This window comes from Zeus faber (genome assembly GCF_960531495.2).
Source record: "Zeus faber genome assembly, chromosome: 7".
Classification (NCBI taxonomy): Eukaryota; Metazoa; Chordata; class Actinopteri; order Zeiformes; family Zeidae; genus Zeus; species Zeus faber.
This window is the reverse complement of record NC_137203.1, coordinates 25,233,911-25,250,532: the sequence shown is the minus strand read 5'-3', so window position 1 is coordinate 25,250,532 and position 16,622 is coordinate 25,233,911. Positions and strand designations below refer to the sequence as shown.

General features: G+C 49.0%; 1 protein-coding gene across 1 annotated transcript in view; it reads right to left on the bottom strand.

The window, feature by feature from the left end:
• asphd2 (aspartate beta-hydroxylase domain containing 2) overlaps positions 1–3,163 on the bottom strand; it is a 5,106-nt gene extending 1,943 nt beyond the window's left edge. Inside the window, exons 1-4 of the mRNA XM_080003912.1 lie at positions 3,069–3,163; positions 677–1,883; positions 352–465; positions 1–133 (exon numbers count right to left, since the gene is read on the bottom strand). The exon at positions 1–133 is cut by the window's left edge and continues 1,943 nt beyond it. Coding sequence (XP_079860038.1) covers positions 24–133; positions 352–465; positions 677–1,541 — 1,089 coding nt within the window. The 5' untranslated portion in view covers positions 1,542–1,883; positions 3,069–3,163 and the 3' untranslated portion in view covers positions 1–23. The remainder of the gene's footprint in view (positions 134–351; positions 466–676; positions 1,884–3,068) is intronic.
• Between the last annotated feature and the right edge of the window lie 13,459 nt (positions 3,164–16,622).

Genomic DNA, 16,622 nt, shown 5'->3' with positions numbered 1-16,622 from the left:
CCCATTCCTTTGTTTTCCTCTTCTCAGCGGCCGGGCGTAAAAATGAAGTCCAAAGCCTGCCTCTCTGCAGCTGCCACGTTAGGGTGCCACAGGTCCACCATGAAGACCACCCTCGGGCCATCCTCTGCAATGCCTGGACGCATAAAAGAAAGGTCAGAGTAGCGATGAAACACACCGTTTTGACACAACACACCCTTGAAAAAAGTTGGAAATTTTGATTTTGCAGACAGATTCAAAGGCTTTGCCCCTCATTTACCTCACACATTTTGGTGGGGAAAGTAGAGTTTCTGTCGAACCTCATAAGGAGGGAGTGAAATAAAGTGAAGCGAAACACCCGGTTTTGTTTCTCACCCTCATGGAAAGCCCTGTGGAGGAAGGAATCATCGAAGAGCAGGCAGCTTCCCTCGGACCAGCACTGCGGCTCTCCTCCAACCACCAGCTCACAGGCAGGGGGCACTCTCAGACCTGCAGCAGAGCGCCAAAAGGTCCATTTGATCACATATACGTCACATGTCAAAACAGCTAGCCGATTAAAGGAATTACACAATATCTTTAACAGACACACACTTTGAGAAGGTGTTTTAGCTCAGGTGATTTTGTTCAGTTAGATATTAGCCTTAGGTAAGAAAGACTTGGTCGATTGAGCCGTTTAAGCCTTATGAACTCATGCTCTTACCCAGGTGGCAGCGCAGCCTGACATTGGTTGGTCCATAATGCTCGGTGATCAGAGCTCCGGGGGTCAGCACGGAGAAGCAGGCGTTACCAAATACATTGTTGGCGATAAAGGTGCGTAGCTGGCCCAGCACCCTCCAAGCTCGCGGACACCTCCTGGCATTGAGCGCAAGCGGGGTGCCTTGGTTGACCAGGTAGTAGGTCCACCACTGTCCATGAGGAGTGTTGTTGGACTTCCAACCAGGAGGGAGGGACGAACCGCTTCGTGCAGGAAGGTGGCTGTAGATGTTCTCAAACTCAGCCAGAAGGGCTGGGAAGCTGCGCTCCAACAGCTCCACGTCGTGCTTCTGTGCATCACGGGAGAAGAAAGGCGCAGAGGGGAGGTCGGGGAGGAAGAATACTTCCGGCCTCTGGATTGTTGGTCGGCTGGTGAGGTATCGGCCCTGCTCGCGAACCCCTTTGTGCACCCTTCCCATACCTGACCAGGTGTAGCGCTTGGCATAGTCCTGCAGGCTGTGATACAGCCTCTGGTTTAGACCATCCCCAGTATTTGTGCAGCGGAAGCACTCTGAGGACTGGCAGTAAGCAAACCCATTCTGATCTTCCACTGTGGACACCTGCCTCCCTTTAGTCCTGCCACCACCCTCTGAACTGATCAAGGCACCTCCTCCCCCAACGACATGGCTAGTCTCTGTGCCGTACCTCCCACGCAAGGGGCTTGAGCTGTGCTCTCGGCCCACCCTGTAACAATACCACACAAAGAGCAGCAGCAGACACATTGCCGTGCCAAACGCACTGGACTCACACTCCCGCATAGACTGCATCCCCCCAGCCACCATCTCCCTCACCCTCTCAAGTGACCACTCCATTTTGGCTGTTCTCTAGATCACTGCGCCTGATAGAGGGAAGGAAAGGTGTGCCAATGACGGAGCAGTTAAAAAGACTTTATTTTTTCCGGTGAAGGGGACCTTAGAAACACATGCGGGGTGCGGCAAGCTTAAAGTCTGAAGCAGCTATCTGTCTCCCCCTTTCTGTGAACAGTCTGGAAATTGGATCTGGCGCACTTGGTCTTTATTTGTAACATTTCAGCACTGGGGAACAAGTGAAGGTTTTTCCTTGCTCGGCGTCTGGCTGTGCAGTGTTTGTGCTGCTCCCTCCCTGGTTCATTTAGACAAATGCAGACAGACGACACGCCTAAGGGTATCTGTGGTCTGGAAAAAAGAGAGAAAAAGATGGAGAGAAGGGGGGGGGGGTCCAGGAGACAAGAGGACGGTGTAATTAATGGAACAAGACGCTTTGTGGTATTAAGGATTTTAATTCTGCCAGGTGCATCAGCACTCCTATGTTTGTGCAAGGAATCCCATTACACAGTCATCTCCAAATATGTTATACCTTTCAGTTCAACAGGAAATATCCATCCCACTACACCCTATCTTAAATGCCTCAACATCTCCCACACATTCGGGACTTGGGAATAACTGCACTGCCCAGAAATACTTATGTACCCCCTCTCTAGCTGCCCACATTTGCGCCCACGCAGACACAAGGACACTTTGAAGGCAATTAGGTATTCGGCTTTCGTACACACACACACACACACACACACACACACACACACACACACACACACACACACACACACACACACACACACACACACACACACCTTGAGTCATGCATGCATATAATCTTAAAAGTAATGTGTCACTCTGACCATAAAAAGCATGTATCCTTAGGACATAGGACCCCTATAACTATATCTCCCTTTATCTCTCTCTCTCACACACACACACACACACACACGCACACACAGAATTAAACAGCCACCTCTATTTTCATGGACATTAAAAGGCCGCTCAGAAGGATGCTGCAGGTTCCTCGGGGGGTATTGAGGCTGCTTAACTGCAGGCCATTCAATCGCTGTTATTCTTCGGTGGAGCGGATTACGCGGAATGGGTATGGTTATATAATTACAATGGACATGCAGCCAAGCACGACGAGGACCGTTTGCAATGCGTCAATAGCGTGCACATAACTCAGTGATGGACTGGTGGCATCGCTATCTCACCAAAAATGGTCTGGTATGGTAATCCCTGCTCATGGATCCTCCCATATCACCTTTTGGCAGTAACGTGACGCCCACACACCCACGAATGTGTCGCTTTCCAGGACTGATACTACAGTTGTCCAACACAAGATCTGAGTAAACAAAACCTCGCAGAAAAAAAAAAAACAAGTGTCCGTGATTCAACCACTATTGGATTATATCCTTGCCTAGCCAGTCGTAAACCGATGCATCGTGCAAAACAAATGGTGCCATGAGGATAGCGTTACAACCTAGCACAATCCAGAATAAACACGAACAAGGTTGTCTAGCCATCTCCAGAGGAACATACCTACTGATCGCTGGTCACTGGGGACACACAGGTGTTTCCCAGGCGGAGCTGCATCACTGCGGCGCCGTGGGTTGACGGGCGTCATTCGAAAATATGGTCAGATTCGTCTGGTTAGAAACACACACAAACGCGGGTTGACCGGTTTTCACACACGTGGTTTCCTTTCTGCACCGCACGCGTGAAACTACCCCCATTCGGGCTGGCCAGCCGCTGGGATCTTCCCGGGATCGCGTTGTAAATAGATCCGCCGGAGAGGAGGCTCCTTCCGCGGTGTGGCTCTGCCGTCCACTGGCGGGCGGTCCTGCTGTGGACTACAGCTCCCAGAATGCAGTGCGGCATGCGACGACGGTGAAATGCTGGAGTTTTGGGACGTGTTACGCCTACTCAGTATTTTCACTTTGTTGATTTAAATTTATTTTGCGTTCACCTTTGATTGAAGTAATTGGCTGATTCACCCCCGCTATAAGTGTATTTATTTTCCTTTCCTTTATTTTTATTTTCCTAAAAAGTTGTCAGGTTCGTGGGTAATTAAAAGCCGGATTTTCTACGGTTTGGTGAGCATATTAATTATTTCCTATTACTTATTTGTGAAATGCATTAAAAAATAAGTATAAAGTGTCTTTTTGAAAGTCTTTTTTTTTTAATAATTGGCTAACCATGGTCAAAACTACAGCTTCTGCCTAAGTTTTGATCAAATAAATGGTTGTAAGAATAAATCTCTGTTAAGTGATTTCTAAATCACGTCACAATTTCTAAATGTGACATTTGTAGCAAATAAATAGACTCAATTTTATATACTATTTGATATACTTTTTTCATATACTATTTTATCAATCAAAACATCGGATAGAAATAGGCCTAAAAATCTCAAGTTTAGTCATGCTTTGTTTTATTATTTGTAATATTCAGTATTTTATTAATTAAAAGTAGGCCACTTTTTATATTTCTTTATTTTTTCATTTAAAAGTATTTAACCATCATAGCATCATAATACACATTCCCATCATGTAATAATGGTCACACATTTGGTGGAGTAATTTGCTACTGATGAAGTAGTTTTCAATATTGGTGGTCCAGTATGTTGATAAATTAATAATAATATTTAATCAATTCAAAGTATACAAAAAATCAAATATCCACCTATAAATGCAAATACTAGAATGTTCCTATAGTCTTCTTTTTCTTTCGGCTGCTCCCGTTAGGGGTCACCACGGTGGATCATCTGCCTCCAATACCTTCTGTTCTGCGCGTCTTCCTCCTTTACACCAACCGCCTGCATGTCCCTCCCTCACCACATCCATAAACCTTCTCTTTGGCCTTCCTCTTTTCCTCTTGCCTGGCAGCTCCATCCTCAGCATCCTTCTCCCAATGTAACTCATCTCTCCTACACATGTCCAAACCAACTCAATCTGGCCTCGTTCACTTTTCCACCAAACTGTCCAACCTGAGCTGTCCCTCTAATGTACTCATTCTTAATCCTGTCCATCCTTGTCGCTCCCAATGAAAATCTCAACATCCTCAATTCTGCCACCTCCAGTTCAGCCACCTGCCTTTTTGTCAGTGCCACCGCCTTTACACCGTACAACATAGCTGGTCTCACTACCGTCCTGTAGACCTTCCCCTTCACTCTTGCTGGAACCCTTCTCTCACAGATCACTCCCAACACTCTTCTCCACCCACTCCACCCTGCCTGTACTCTCTTATTCACCTCTCTCCCACACTCTCCGCTGCTTTGGATGGTCGACCCCAAGTACTTGAACTTATCTGCCTTCTCCCCCTCCACTCCTTGCATTCTCAGCTTTTCACCACCCTCCCTGCCTCCCATTCAGGCACATGTATTCATCTTCTTTAATGCTGTTCTCACCTCATCCTTGCTAATTTGCTGCACTTCTTGATCCACTATCCCCACATCATCCACTCTTCTCTCCCTCTCATTTTCTTCGTTCATCAACACCTCAAAGTACTCCTTCCACCTTCTCAACACACTCTCCTCACTAGTCAGCACATTCCCATCATTATCCTTCATCACCCTAACCTGCTGTACATCCTTTCCAGCTTGGTCCCTTTGTCTTGCCAATCGGTACAAGTCCTTTTCTCCTTCCTTACTGTCCAACCTCTCATACAACGCGTCCTATGCCTTTTGCTTTGCCTTTGCCACTTCACTTTTCGCCTTGTGCCACATCAGCTCGTACTCCTGTCTAATTTCTTCATCACCCTGACTATCCCATTTCTTCTTCGCCAACCTCTTCTGCTCTATGCTCCCTGTACTTCCTCATTCCACCACCAAGAGTCCTTGTCTTCCTTCCTCTTCCCGCATGTTACCCCGAGTACCTTCTTGGCAGTCTCCCTCACCACCTCTGCAGTTGTTTAGAATGTTCCTATAGTGACATACAATATATTTTAAAACAGGGTCAAAGACTTATGGACATACAGTGACTTTCACATTTGGAAAGTAACATTTAGATCATACTTTTAAAAGACTCTAATGGAAAATAACAAGATACACATTGATTTGCTTGTGTGGCCATAATTTCTGTGTATCTACACAGCAACAATAATTTATTATTTATATGATAATACATTTCACTTGTCACTGACTCATCTGTGTATGTGCTCACATCTTACCACATACCGCAGACTGACTGTGGTCCACATCAGGAGAAAAGCAGAAATGTCTATCATGTAATATTACCAGCTTAAGTGAAGGCCTAGAAAGGATTGGAAGAAAAGGGAACACCACCAGCTGCTGTGCTGCGGGACGGTGCCCGGCGTGGGTCACAAAAAACTGAGTGGCCACTCATTTGTGAAAGAGGTAAGCAACATTCTTACTTATTAGTTGGGAAAATTGTGTGATCAGTGTCTGCCCGGTCCTTGGTAGCTCAGGCGGTAGAGCTGGTGGTCTAGTGATCTAAAGGTTGCTGGTTCGATCCCAGGCTCCTCCTGCTAGCATGCTGTAGTGTCCTTGAGCAAGACACTTAACCCCTAATTGCCCCCAGGGCTCCCAGCGTCTCTCGTCCCCCCCTGAGCCCCACGTTCCGGCTCCAGCGCCTTACGACGGCGATTTCGGCACCTGCCGCGCCTTCCTCGTGCGGTGGTTTTTCAACAGCGGCCTCCGATAGTGCCCGCATCGCGCTCCTCATCTCCTGCCTGAGAGGGGTGGCTCTCGGCTGGGGTTCCGTGGTTTGGAGTCAGGGGGGCCCCGTGAGTCTCTCCTACGATCTGTTCACCCGCGAAATGAGGAGAGTCTTCGACCACCCAGTTTGCGGCAAGGAGGCCGCCAGAAGACTCCTCTCCCTCCTCCAGGGTTCCCGTAGCGTCGCCTCCCTCGTTGTCGAGTTCCGGAATGACGGAGCCCTGCAGGACGTGTTTCAGCGCGCCCTGAATGACGAGTTGCGGGACGAGTTGGCGCGGCGGGACGAGCCCACGGACCTGGACCAACTAGTAGAGACCGCAATCCACCTGGACAACCGGCTACGGGAGCGCTAGCGCGAGAGGGAGGGGGCGAGCCTCCAGTCTGTGCCTCCCGCCTGGGCGGCCACGCCCCGGTCTCCAGCGCCCGCTACCCTTGGGCGCCTCAGAAGTCCCCCGACTCTCTCCAATGCTGAGCCAATGCAACTTGGTCGCTCCCGGATCTCCCCCGAGGAGCGAGCACGCCGCATACAGACCGGCGCTTGTCTGTATTGCGGCTCGGCTGGGACACCTCCGAGCCACCTGCCCGGTCCGGCCACGAGAGGGCGACTCCTCGGTAGGGTTACGTTCCGGTCGCTCCAGCGCCAACCGTCTCTCCCGTCCGCTGCTCCCAGTTACCCTCTCGTGGGGAGATATAACACGCTCTTCCTCCGCTCTCAAAGATTCCGGGGCGGATGCGAGTTTCCTCGACCTCAGGAGCCGCTTTTCTTCGGCCCCAGTCCTGGCCCAGCCCGACGCCAACCTCCAGTTCGTGGTAGAGGTGGACACTTCAGACACGGGGGTAGGAGCAGTACTTTCTCAGCGCTCCCCAACCGATGGTAAGCTCCACCCCTGTGCCTTTCTGTCCCGCAGGCTCACACCACCCGAGCGCAACTATGACATGGGTAACCGGGAACTACTGGCCGTCAAACTAGCCCTGGAGGAATGGCGCCACTGGCTTGAAGGAGCAATCCACCCCTTCGTCGTCTGGACTGATCATAAGAACTTGGCCTATATCCGGACGGCGAAGCGGCTTAACTCCCGGCAGGCGAGGTGGGCGTTGTTTTTTTGGCTGGTTTAACTTCTCCCTATCCTACCGCCCAGGAACCAAGAACACCAAACCTGACGCCCTGTCCCGTGTGTTCGCGCCAGAGGAGAAGACAGGGGATCCTGAACCCATCCTTCCACCCCTGTGCCTTGCCGCCACACACACCTGGGAGATAGAGTCCCTTGTCACCCAAGCGCAGGAGCACCAGCCTGACCCAGGTACCGGACCCCCTAACCGCCTGTTCGTCCCTGACTCCGCACGGTCCCAGGTTCTGCAGTGGGCCCATGCCTCCCGCCTCAGCTGCCATCCCGGGAGCATCCGCACCCTGGCTGTCGTCCGCCAGCACTTCTGGTGGCCGACCCTGCTCCCTGACACCCGGTCCTTCGTCTCGGACTGTCCCACCTGCGCCCGGTCGAAGACCTCCACCCGACCCCGCTCCGGCCTCCTCCGCCCATTACCCATCCCGACTCGTCCTTGGTCCCACATCGCCCTGGACTTCGTCACCGATCTTCCACCATCCCGGGGCAACACTACTATCCTCACGGTGGTGGACCGCTTTTCTAAGGCGGCCCACTTCCTCGCCCTGCCCAAACTACCATCGGCGAGGGAGACCGCAGACCTGCTGGTGGCCGAGGTGTTCCGCTGCCATGGCATCCCGGCAGACGTGGTGTCGGACAGAGGACCCCAGTTCACCTGCAAGGTCTGGCGCACCTTCTGCTCGGCCCTGGGGGCACAGCTCAGTCTCTACTCCGGTTTCCACCCCCTGACCAACGGCCAGACGGAGCGGGCGAACAAGGAGGTGGAGGCCATGCTCCGCTGCCTGACAACCACCAGCCCCACCTCCGGGAGCGACAGCTGCCATGGGCCGAGTACGCCCACAACACCCTGGTGAACGCCTCCTCCGGCCTGTCGCCCTTCCAATGCTCTCTGGGCTACCAACCGCCGCTGTTCCCTGCCCAGGAGGCTGAGATCGCCGTACCCTCCGTCCAGGCCCACATTGGTCACTGCCGGAGGACGTGGAGGAGGGCCCGCTCTGCCCTACTCCGGGCCTCTGCCAGGTCCCAGCGGCAGGCAAACGTCACCCTGTGTCCGCACCTACATACGTCCCCGGACAGATGGTATGGCTCTCCACAAAGGACTTGCCCCTCAAGGTGGACTCCCGAAAACTCGTTCCCCGGTATGTTGGCCCCTTTCCCATTGAGTCAATCATCAACCCCTGTGCCGTACGCCTCAGTCTCTCTCCCTCCCTCCCTCCCTCCGTGTCCACCCTACCTTCCATGTATCCCTGCTCAAGCCAGTGGTTTCCGGCCCTCTCTCCCTCCCCGCCGAGGCCCCACCACCCCCCCGCACCATCGAGGGCCACCCGACCTACACAGTGCGGCGCCTGCTGGACGTGCGGCGCTGGGGGAGGGGCTTCCAGTACCTAATGGACTGGGAGGGATACGGCCCGGAGGAATGCTCCTGGGTCCCCCGGAGACAGATCCCGGATGCCTCCCTCATCCTGGATTTCAACCGAACTCACCCTTCAGGCTCCAGGTGTCCGCCAAGGGGCGTCCATAGAGGGGGGGGGCGGGTTACTGTTAGGCCCACGGCCTCCCAGTGCCACTAGAGGCCGCCCTTGCGCCATCTGCAGCTCCCTACTCAAGCCCAATTGCACACACCTGGGATCAATTACCTGCACAGTATTTAGCCCCAGCTTCCTAGTCATTCCTTGCCAGACCGTCAACTAGCTTTCCCTGAGTTGTATCGCTATTGGCTCCCTTCCTAGTGCCTATTCCTAGTTTATGTCTCGTCTTCCCCTTACCCGCTTGTCTCCACTCGTCGACCAAGGCTCTCCATCCACCCGGATCCTGGACCCCATCTCCTGGTCATCATCCCTGCCCTGCTCCATCCCCACCCGACCGGGTCCCCCCGGCCAGCTCCACCGTCCCGGCTAATAAACATCCTTTGCCTGCCTCCCGTCTCCCTGTGTCGTGCGTTTGGGTCCCTCCCCGTTCTGGTCCTGACAATAGCCTACATGTGAGTTTAAAAAAAAAAAAAAAAAAGAGGGAAGCCTAGGATCAATGAATGTGCATGCACTAACCATAACTGCTCTATGGTAATCTATTTTGATTGTTTGCCTATGGTTCACCAGTATTTGAAAGTCCTGTAAAAGTATAGGGCAGCATTTTGTGGCTTAACATACATCTGGTATTCCATCTATGTATAGAATAATTAATCAAATTGGAAAAAGTAGGAGCTTAGGGAAAGTGCCAGAAGCAACAGGTAGAAGGAAAAAAGGTATAGGTATTCAATAGACAAGCAAGACCCATAGAATAACCCAATAAATAAAACAAAAAGACATGGTAAAAAGTATTCTAGGAAGAATTAATTGAAGATTATATAATTATAGTAAAGTTATAATTAACAATAGTTTATTCCAAAGTCGAAGCAGAGCTGTGGCTAGACAGAGAGGAAACAGAAAAGGTGGGGGGGAAACAGCGCAACAGTACATTTAGCATACACGACAGACACATGACTGAAAGATTTAAAGTAGGAACAACTGTCACCAACAGCGGTAGAAACTTTGGGTAAAAAGAGTTTGTTAAATAAAGATGAGATAAGAAAAATGGCCAAAGGAGAGCACATTCGATGCGGCAGTGTGAGAGGAGATGGTAGTAATGATGAAAAACCGCAAGCTTAATAAAAAAAGGAAAGAAAACAATAGAGAAGGGAAAGCAAGAATAGTATAAGCCATGTTCAAAAAGGAGGGAGAGCAGTGGTGACAAGGGAAAAGAAAAAAAAACTTCAAGGGAGATGGTTAGTAAGGATAAAAAAATTAGTATCACTACCCCATAAGGCACAGCCACCACCTTACAACACAGGGTTATACCCGCTGATAGCAGGAACAGTAGACATTAAAGGCGAGGGAGAGACAGGGATTGTGCAACAGAGAGGGAGAGACACCCATACATGTGGATTGTTATGCAAATTAGGAACACAAATATTATGCACACCACAAGGCATATTGGTTGAACCTTCAGGGATAGTACCTCAAATGGTAGTATCAAAACTAGACACAGTGAACATTTATTGGATAGGTGACATTCAAGAGCAAGTCAATGTAACCATGAGTAAGTGGGGAAGCTACATTAGAGCTCAAATCCCGCAGGCAAGAGAGTCAAGGACAGGATATCATTGCACCCAAATGTACTAGGATCCACAACAGGGCCTACAATTAGAAAAGGAATGGAAAAAGAAAGCTGCAGGGGAAAAAAGTAATGAGAATCACAACACATAGTAATTGGACCACAAGGAGCAGATATGACAGCACAGGATTCAGATCAATCATCAGCAATAAAAAATTGGTTTAGAGACAATGACAAAGCACCTCACATTACTCTACTGATAAACGAGGGTTTTGAAGCTTAACACTTGGGGGCAATGATGTTCTATGAAAAACAAATAAAGGAGGGAACAGATAACCCATTAATTCTCCAGTCATGTTGCGGAAAGTATTTCAAATGTTTGTGTTATACACACATGACAGGGGTTTTACAAGAAGTGGTCCAGAAACAACAGGAACCAATGGCAACAGGAAAGCCACACAATGATAGGCAGATGAAGATAGAGACAGAGATGGCAGCCAGAGTACCTGAACAAGTATGGTCAAAGTTTGACACCGATGTAGGATTGGTGCATTCGGCTAACCCAGTAAGAATCCAAACTAGACCAAATGCTAAACTACCATGGCGAATACAGTACTACATGAAACCCGAGACTGAGATAGGAATAGCCCCTACTATAGAAGGTCTAATAGCTGCAGGTGTAATCGGTGTATAGACACAAAAAGCGACTGTAACACTACTTTGCTTCCAGTACTAAAAGCAGACAAACGAAAATGGCGTTTAGTACATGATCTAAGAGCCGTAAATGACGTTGTAGAAGACATGCAGGCAGAAGTTCCGAACCCACATACACTGCTGACCAATGTTCCTCCTGATGCTAAATATTTCACAGTGATTGACTTATGTGTTTTCAGTGTGCCCTTTGCAGAAGAAAGCAGACATCTGTTTGCATTCACCTATAAAGGTAAACAATACACATATACAAGAATGCCACAGGGATTTAAACATTCTATACATGTGTTTAACCAGGTACTGAAAAATGATTTGGAAGAGCTAGTGTTACACGGGACACTGATACAGTACGTGGATGATCTTCTGATATGCTCTCCCACATTAGAGGAATGTCATGAGGATTCCATGGCTGTGTTAAGCAAGGTGGCAATGGGGGGACACAAGGTGTCACAGAAAAAATTGCAGTACTGCCAAACAGAAGTAGAATATTTAGGGAGGCTGGTAGCACATCAAACAAAAACAATAGCACCAAGCCAGATAGAAGGGATTAGTAAAGCACCTAAGCCAGGGACAGTACAACAAATGATGATATTCCTGGGGATGACAGGGTTCAGTTCAGATTGGCTAGAGGACTATGCCCCCTAAAATTGTGTCGCTAAGAGAGATTATGAAGGCCGCAGGAACAACTAACCTGCAAGCCCAACTAAGGTGCAATGCAGATGCATTGGCAGCAATCAAAGGCATCAAACAAGAGATGCAGGGAGCAAGTGCGTTAGCAACTCCAGACTACACAAAACCATTCCTATTGTATGTAGCAAATAGGAGTCAGGGGTACGTGTCAGTGATATTAATGCATGAATCATGTAGTGGGAGGCGAAAACAACCTATTCACACTACAGCTCCAAGTTAGATGCAGTAGCACAAGGCTATCCACCGTGGTACCAGGGATTAGCTGCGGTACAGTATGCTTATGACAAGGCCCCGACCATTACGATGGGATACCCGTTTTTTTTTTTAAGTGTTTATTCTAGTGTCATGTATTCTTTGCTATAATCATATAATGTGTCATATTTTTATATTATACCAAAGGATTTTAACTTTCATATTATGATGTGTTCTTCTAATCACATATTTTTTAATAAAGGCAAATTGATTGATGGGATGGAAACACTTAAAGGTACAACACATTTGGAAATCTTTTTTCCTAGAACAGGTTGTGAGCTCTGATAAACTTACAGGTTGTGAATTCTGATTAAAGAAAGAAAAGCAGATTTTTCTGATAACCAAATGTGAATGCTGATGATTTATCTAGCTGTCTATCTGCAAGTAGCCTTATATGATTGTAAATTGACAAATATATGTTAATTGATTTTTGGGACTTAGTAAGCCCCAAAGAAGGAGATATATATGGGAGAAATTTACTATAACATTCAACGGTAATGTATAAGTATTATCTTGCATACACGCTATATGAATCAAATAAATGTGGGGAAATGTTGAGTAAAGAAGATACCACTCTTCTCCAGTGCTGATATGATAGAAAGAAACAGTCTTTATTCGTCACACAACACACCACACTACAACACATGCTTGCACACACACACGCTTTTTGATGGTGGCCGCTGAAATGGATCCTCTGCATTTGACCCATCCTGGCTTGTCCTTCCTCCGGGGGCACAGCCAGGAGCAGTGGGCAGCATATGTGGACGCGCCCGGGGACCAGGTGATAAGTGTCCATCGCTGGTCAGACGATGTTGGGTGCATGTTTTTGGTGTTCCACCAACGTCAAACTACAAATGAGAATAGCCTGGATTGCTGTGGTTGTGCAGCCGGCAGAGTCAGGCGACGCTCATTTGACGAACGCAGCATCCGGGGGGTAACGTGCTCTTACAAGAGCATTTAAGTTAGTGGGAGCATTCCCAACAATCACTCTGTAGGCAAGCATCAGAGACTTGAACTTGATGTGAGCGGCTACAGGTAACCAGTGGAGCTTGATAATCAGCGGAGTACCGTGTGCCCTCTTTGGCTGGTTGAGCACCAGTCGCACCGCCGCATTCTGTATCATCTGCAACGGCTTCACCGCACAAGCCGGCAAGCCTGTTAAGAGAGCGTTGCAGTAGTCGAGGCGGGAAATCACCAAGGTTTGTACCAGCAGTTGAGTGGCATATTGGGTCAGGTACGGCCTGACTTTTCAGGTGTTGTATAGTGCGAAGCGGCACGACTGAGAGACGGCGGCAACATGGTCCAAAATGTCAGTTGGTCATCGATAATGACACCTAGATTCCTTTCAGCCTTGATAGGAGCAAGAGATAAAGAGTCAATTTTGATATCAATGTTGTGATAAATATAAATTTTTTGGCCGGGAAGACCAACAGTTCTGTTTTTTCCAGGTTTAGTTGAAGATGGTAATCCTTCATCCACGTGAATATGTCAGCGAGGCAATCCGAGATCTGCGTCGAGACAGTGGGGTCATCAGGCAGGAAAGGCAGATAGAGTTGAGTATCATCAGCATAGCAGTGATATGAAAAACCATGCGAGCGGATGGTCGGGCCCAGCGAGGCGATGTATATGGCAAAGAGGAGAGGTCCCAGCACAGAGCCTTGGGGCACCCCTGTGGTGAGGTGGTGAGGCTCAGACGACTGGCATTGCCATGTCACATTGAACGAACATTGAGGTAAGATTCGAACCAGGAAAGTGCACTGCCAGAGATGCCCATACTTGAGAGTATGGACAAGATAATGCTGTGATTGACAGTGTCAAAAGCAGCTGATAAGTCTAGCAGAATGAGAACCGAGGATTGGGCAGCAGCTCTAGCAGTTTTTAAGGCCTCCGTCACAGACAACAGGGCTGTTTTAGTGGAGTGTCCGCTTTTTAAGCCAGATTGAAGTGGATCAAGAAGGTTGTTTCTTGACAGGAATTCTGTAACCCGTCTAGTGACCGCCCTCTCAATGGTTTTGGAAAGGAATGGGAGGACTGAGACCGGCCGATAGTTTTCCACTCGAGTGGGATCGAGTGAAGGTTTTTTGAGCAGTGGTGCTACCCTAGCCACTTTGAAAGCAGAGGGGAATGTGCCAGAAGTGAGGGAGGAATTAATCAAATGTGTGATTGCCCGGGTGACAGTCGGTGATATGGCTTGAAGGAGGTTAGATGGGATCGGATCTAGCGGACAGGTAGTAGGACGGCTACATGTTAGTAGTATAGATAGATAGATACCTCACTCTCAGCGAGAGGGGTAAAGCCAGGGAACAATGAGCCTTGAGCAGGATTAGACTAGGTTGTGAGGTAGGTTGTGAGTTAGTTGTTTGGAGAATTGGCTGCTGATAGCTGACACTTTGTCAGTAAAAAAGGAGGCAAAGCTATCAGCAGTGAGGTTGGTAGCTGGAGGAGGTGGTGGAGGGTAGAGCAGAGACTTAAAGGTGGAGAATAACTTACGTGTGTCCGTGGCACCGTTGATCCTGTCATTGAAGAAACCCTTCCTACAGCAGTGATGCTGGAAGAGAAGGAGGACAGCAGTGTCTGGTAGCTTGCAAGATATTCAGTTTCTTTGGATTTGTGCCATTTCCTCTCAGCTCCTCTGAGGTCAGTGCGCGATGTCTGGAGGGTGTCACTCAGCCACGCGTGCGACTGGGTTGATCGAGCAGGTCTGGTGGATAGTGGACACAGGCTCTCCAGACATGAGCTCAAGGTAGAGCAGAGAGAATCTGTGGCATCATTAACCTGTAGCGAGGAGAAAGTGCCGTGAGGCGGAAGAGAAGAGGAGAGCAGAGGAGAGTGGGTGGGAGACAGGTTGCAGAGATTGCGGCGGATGGAAACCATGGGTGGGGAGGTAGAGGGTTGTTCTGGAAGTTGAACATTGAAGCGGATGAAGAAGTGGTCTGAGAGATGGAGAGGGGTGACCATTAGGTTGTCTGTGGTGCAGCTCCGAGAAAGAATGAGATCAATCTCTTTGCCAGCCACATGAGTCGGTAGAGTCGCGACCTGTCTTAGGTCGAATGAGCGAACCAAAGACAGGAAGTCAACTGAGCTCGCACTGTCCAAGTGGATGTTCATGTCACCGAGGACGAGCATGGGACACTCATGCTCAGGAATTGATGACAGCAGGGTGTCAAGCTTGTGTAGGAAGTCACCTAGTTGTCCTGGTGGATGGTCGATGACCACCACATAGGCTTTTACCGGAGCAGTCACCAAGATAGCATGATATTCAAAGGAGACAAAGTTGTTTAAAGGCAGCAGTGGATTAAATGTCCAGGTGTTGGAAATTAGCAGGCCAGTCCCACCACCACGGCCAGATGGTCGGGAGGTGTGGGAGAATGAGTAATTTGTGGAAAGCGCAGCCGGGGTTGCACTATTTTCAGGTTTAATCCACGTCTCAGTGAGAGCAAGGAGCTTCAAGGAGAGGTGGTGAGCATAACTAGAAATAAAGTCGGCCATGTTAACTGCAGATCGACAGTTCCACAAGCCAACAGAGAATGAGGTCTTTGCAGAGGATGTTTGCTGCAGAGACCTGAGGTGACCCAGATTGCATCTGCGTTTGTTATAACGAGGCTTTCTGTGTGACCTTGAAATTACAGAAATGTGGTAGTTGCACATTGTGTATGAGGTGACAAAACAAGACAGGTTTGCCTTGTTCGGTGTCCTTGCACAGGTAGACTTGCAAGCCTTTACACAATACCGTCTTCACATGAGAACGGCCGCACACAGGGCTGACGCTTTGCTGACGCTTAAGTAACAGCCCCGTGGATGTAGCATGACCGCTGATTGAAGTCGGCTGTTCTCCTGCTCGGACTGATTGCACCCGGCTGAAGGCACGCCCACACAAAGACAAGGACTGACCGATTTGGGGGAGTGTCTAGAAGTCACACCCTTTGTTGATGGCTAAGCAATTGACAGTGATGGGTTCAGAGTGAAACCAGCAGTCCTAAGTTACAACAGTACAATACTAGATAACAAATACAATTGGCACTGTAGCTTGTCTGTTAGGGGGTGAATGAGTACAGTAGCTCGGTGGAATGTGTAGAGTTAACATGTTCCATATGTGGAGACACAGGCTCAGGACCAGGAGGAGGAACAAGGATATAGTGGACAGATTTCCATATAAGGACTGACGTATGGATGATGGATGTGTAGAATGGAGAATATAAGTCAGCCTGGGGAGAGGCTCCGGAGTTTTTTGCAAACCAACTCAGGCTTTAATGTTACTTGTTCACAGGTTATACTAAAAGTCTTCAACTTTCAAACTTCGGCTTCCTTGATCTCTCTCTTATTTTCTTAAAGTGTTAGACACGTTTATCTACCACAGTAGCTAGGCCTGTTCCAGATCCTCCTAGTCACCACAACTCCAATCAAGGTGGCCGAACATCCTATGTGCTTCAGTTACTGCAAAAAAGCCTCCAGAGGAGCAAGAAACCATCAACAGGGGTCACAGTAAAGGGGGAACCTCCAATCAGGTTAAGTGCTAGTAACCTCCGACCTGATGAAAGAGGAAGACGCTGACATTGA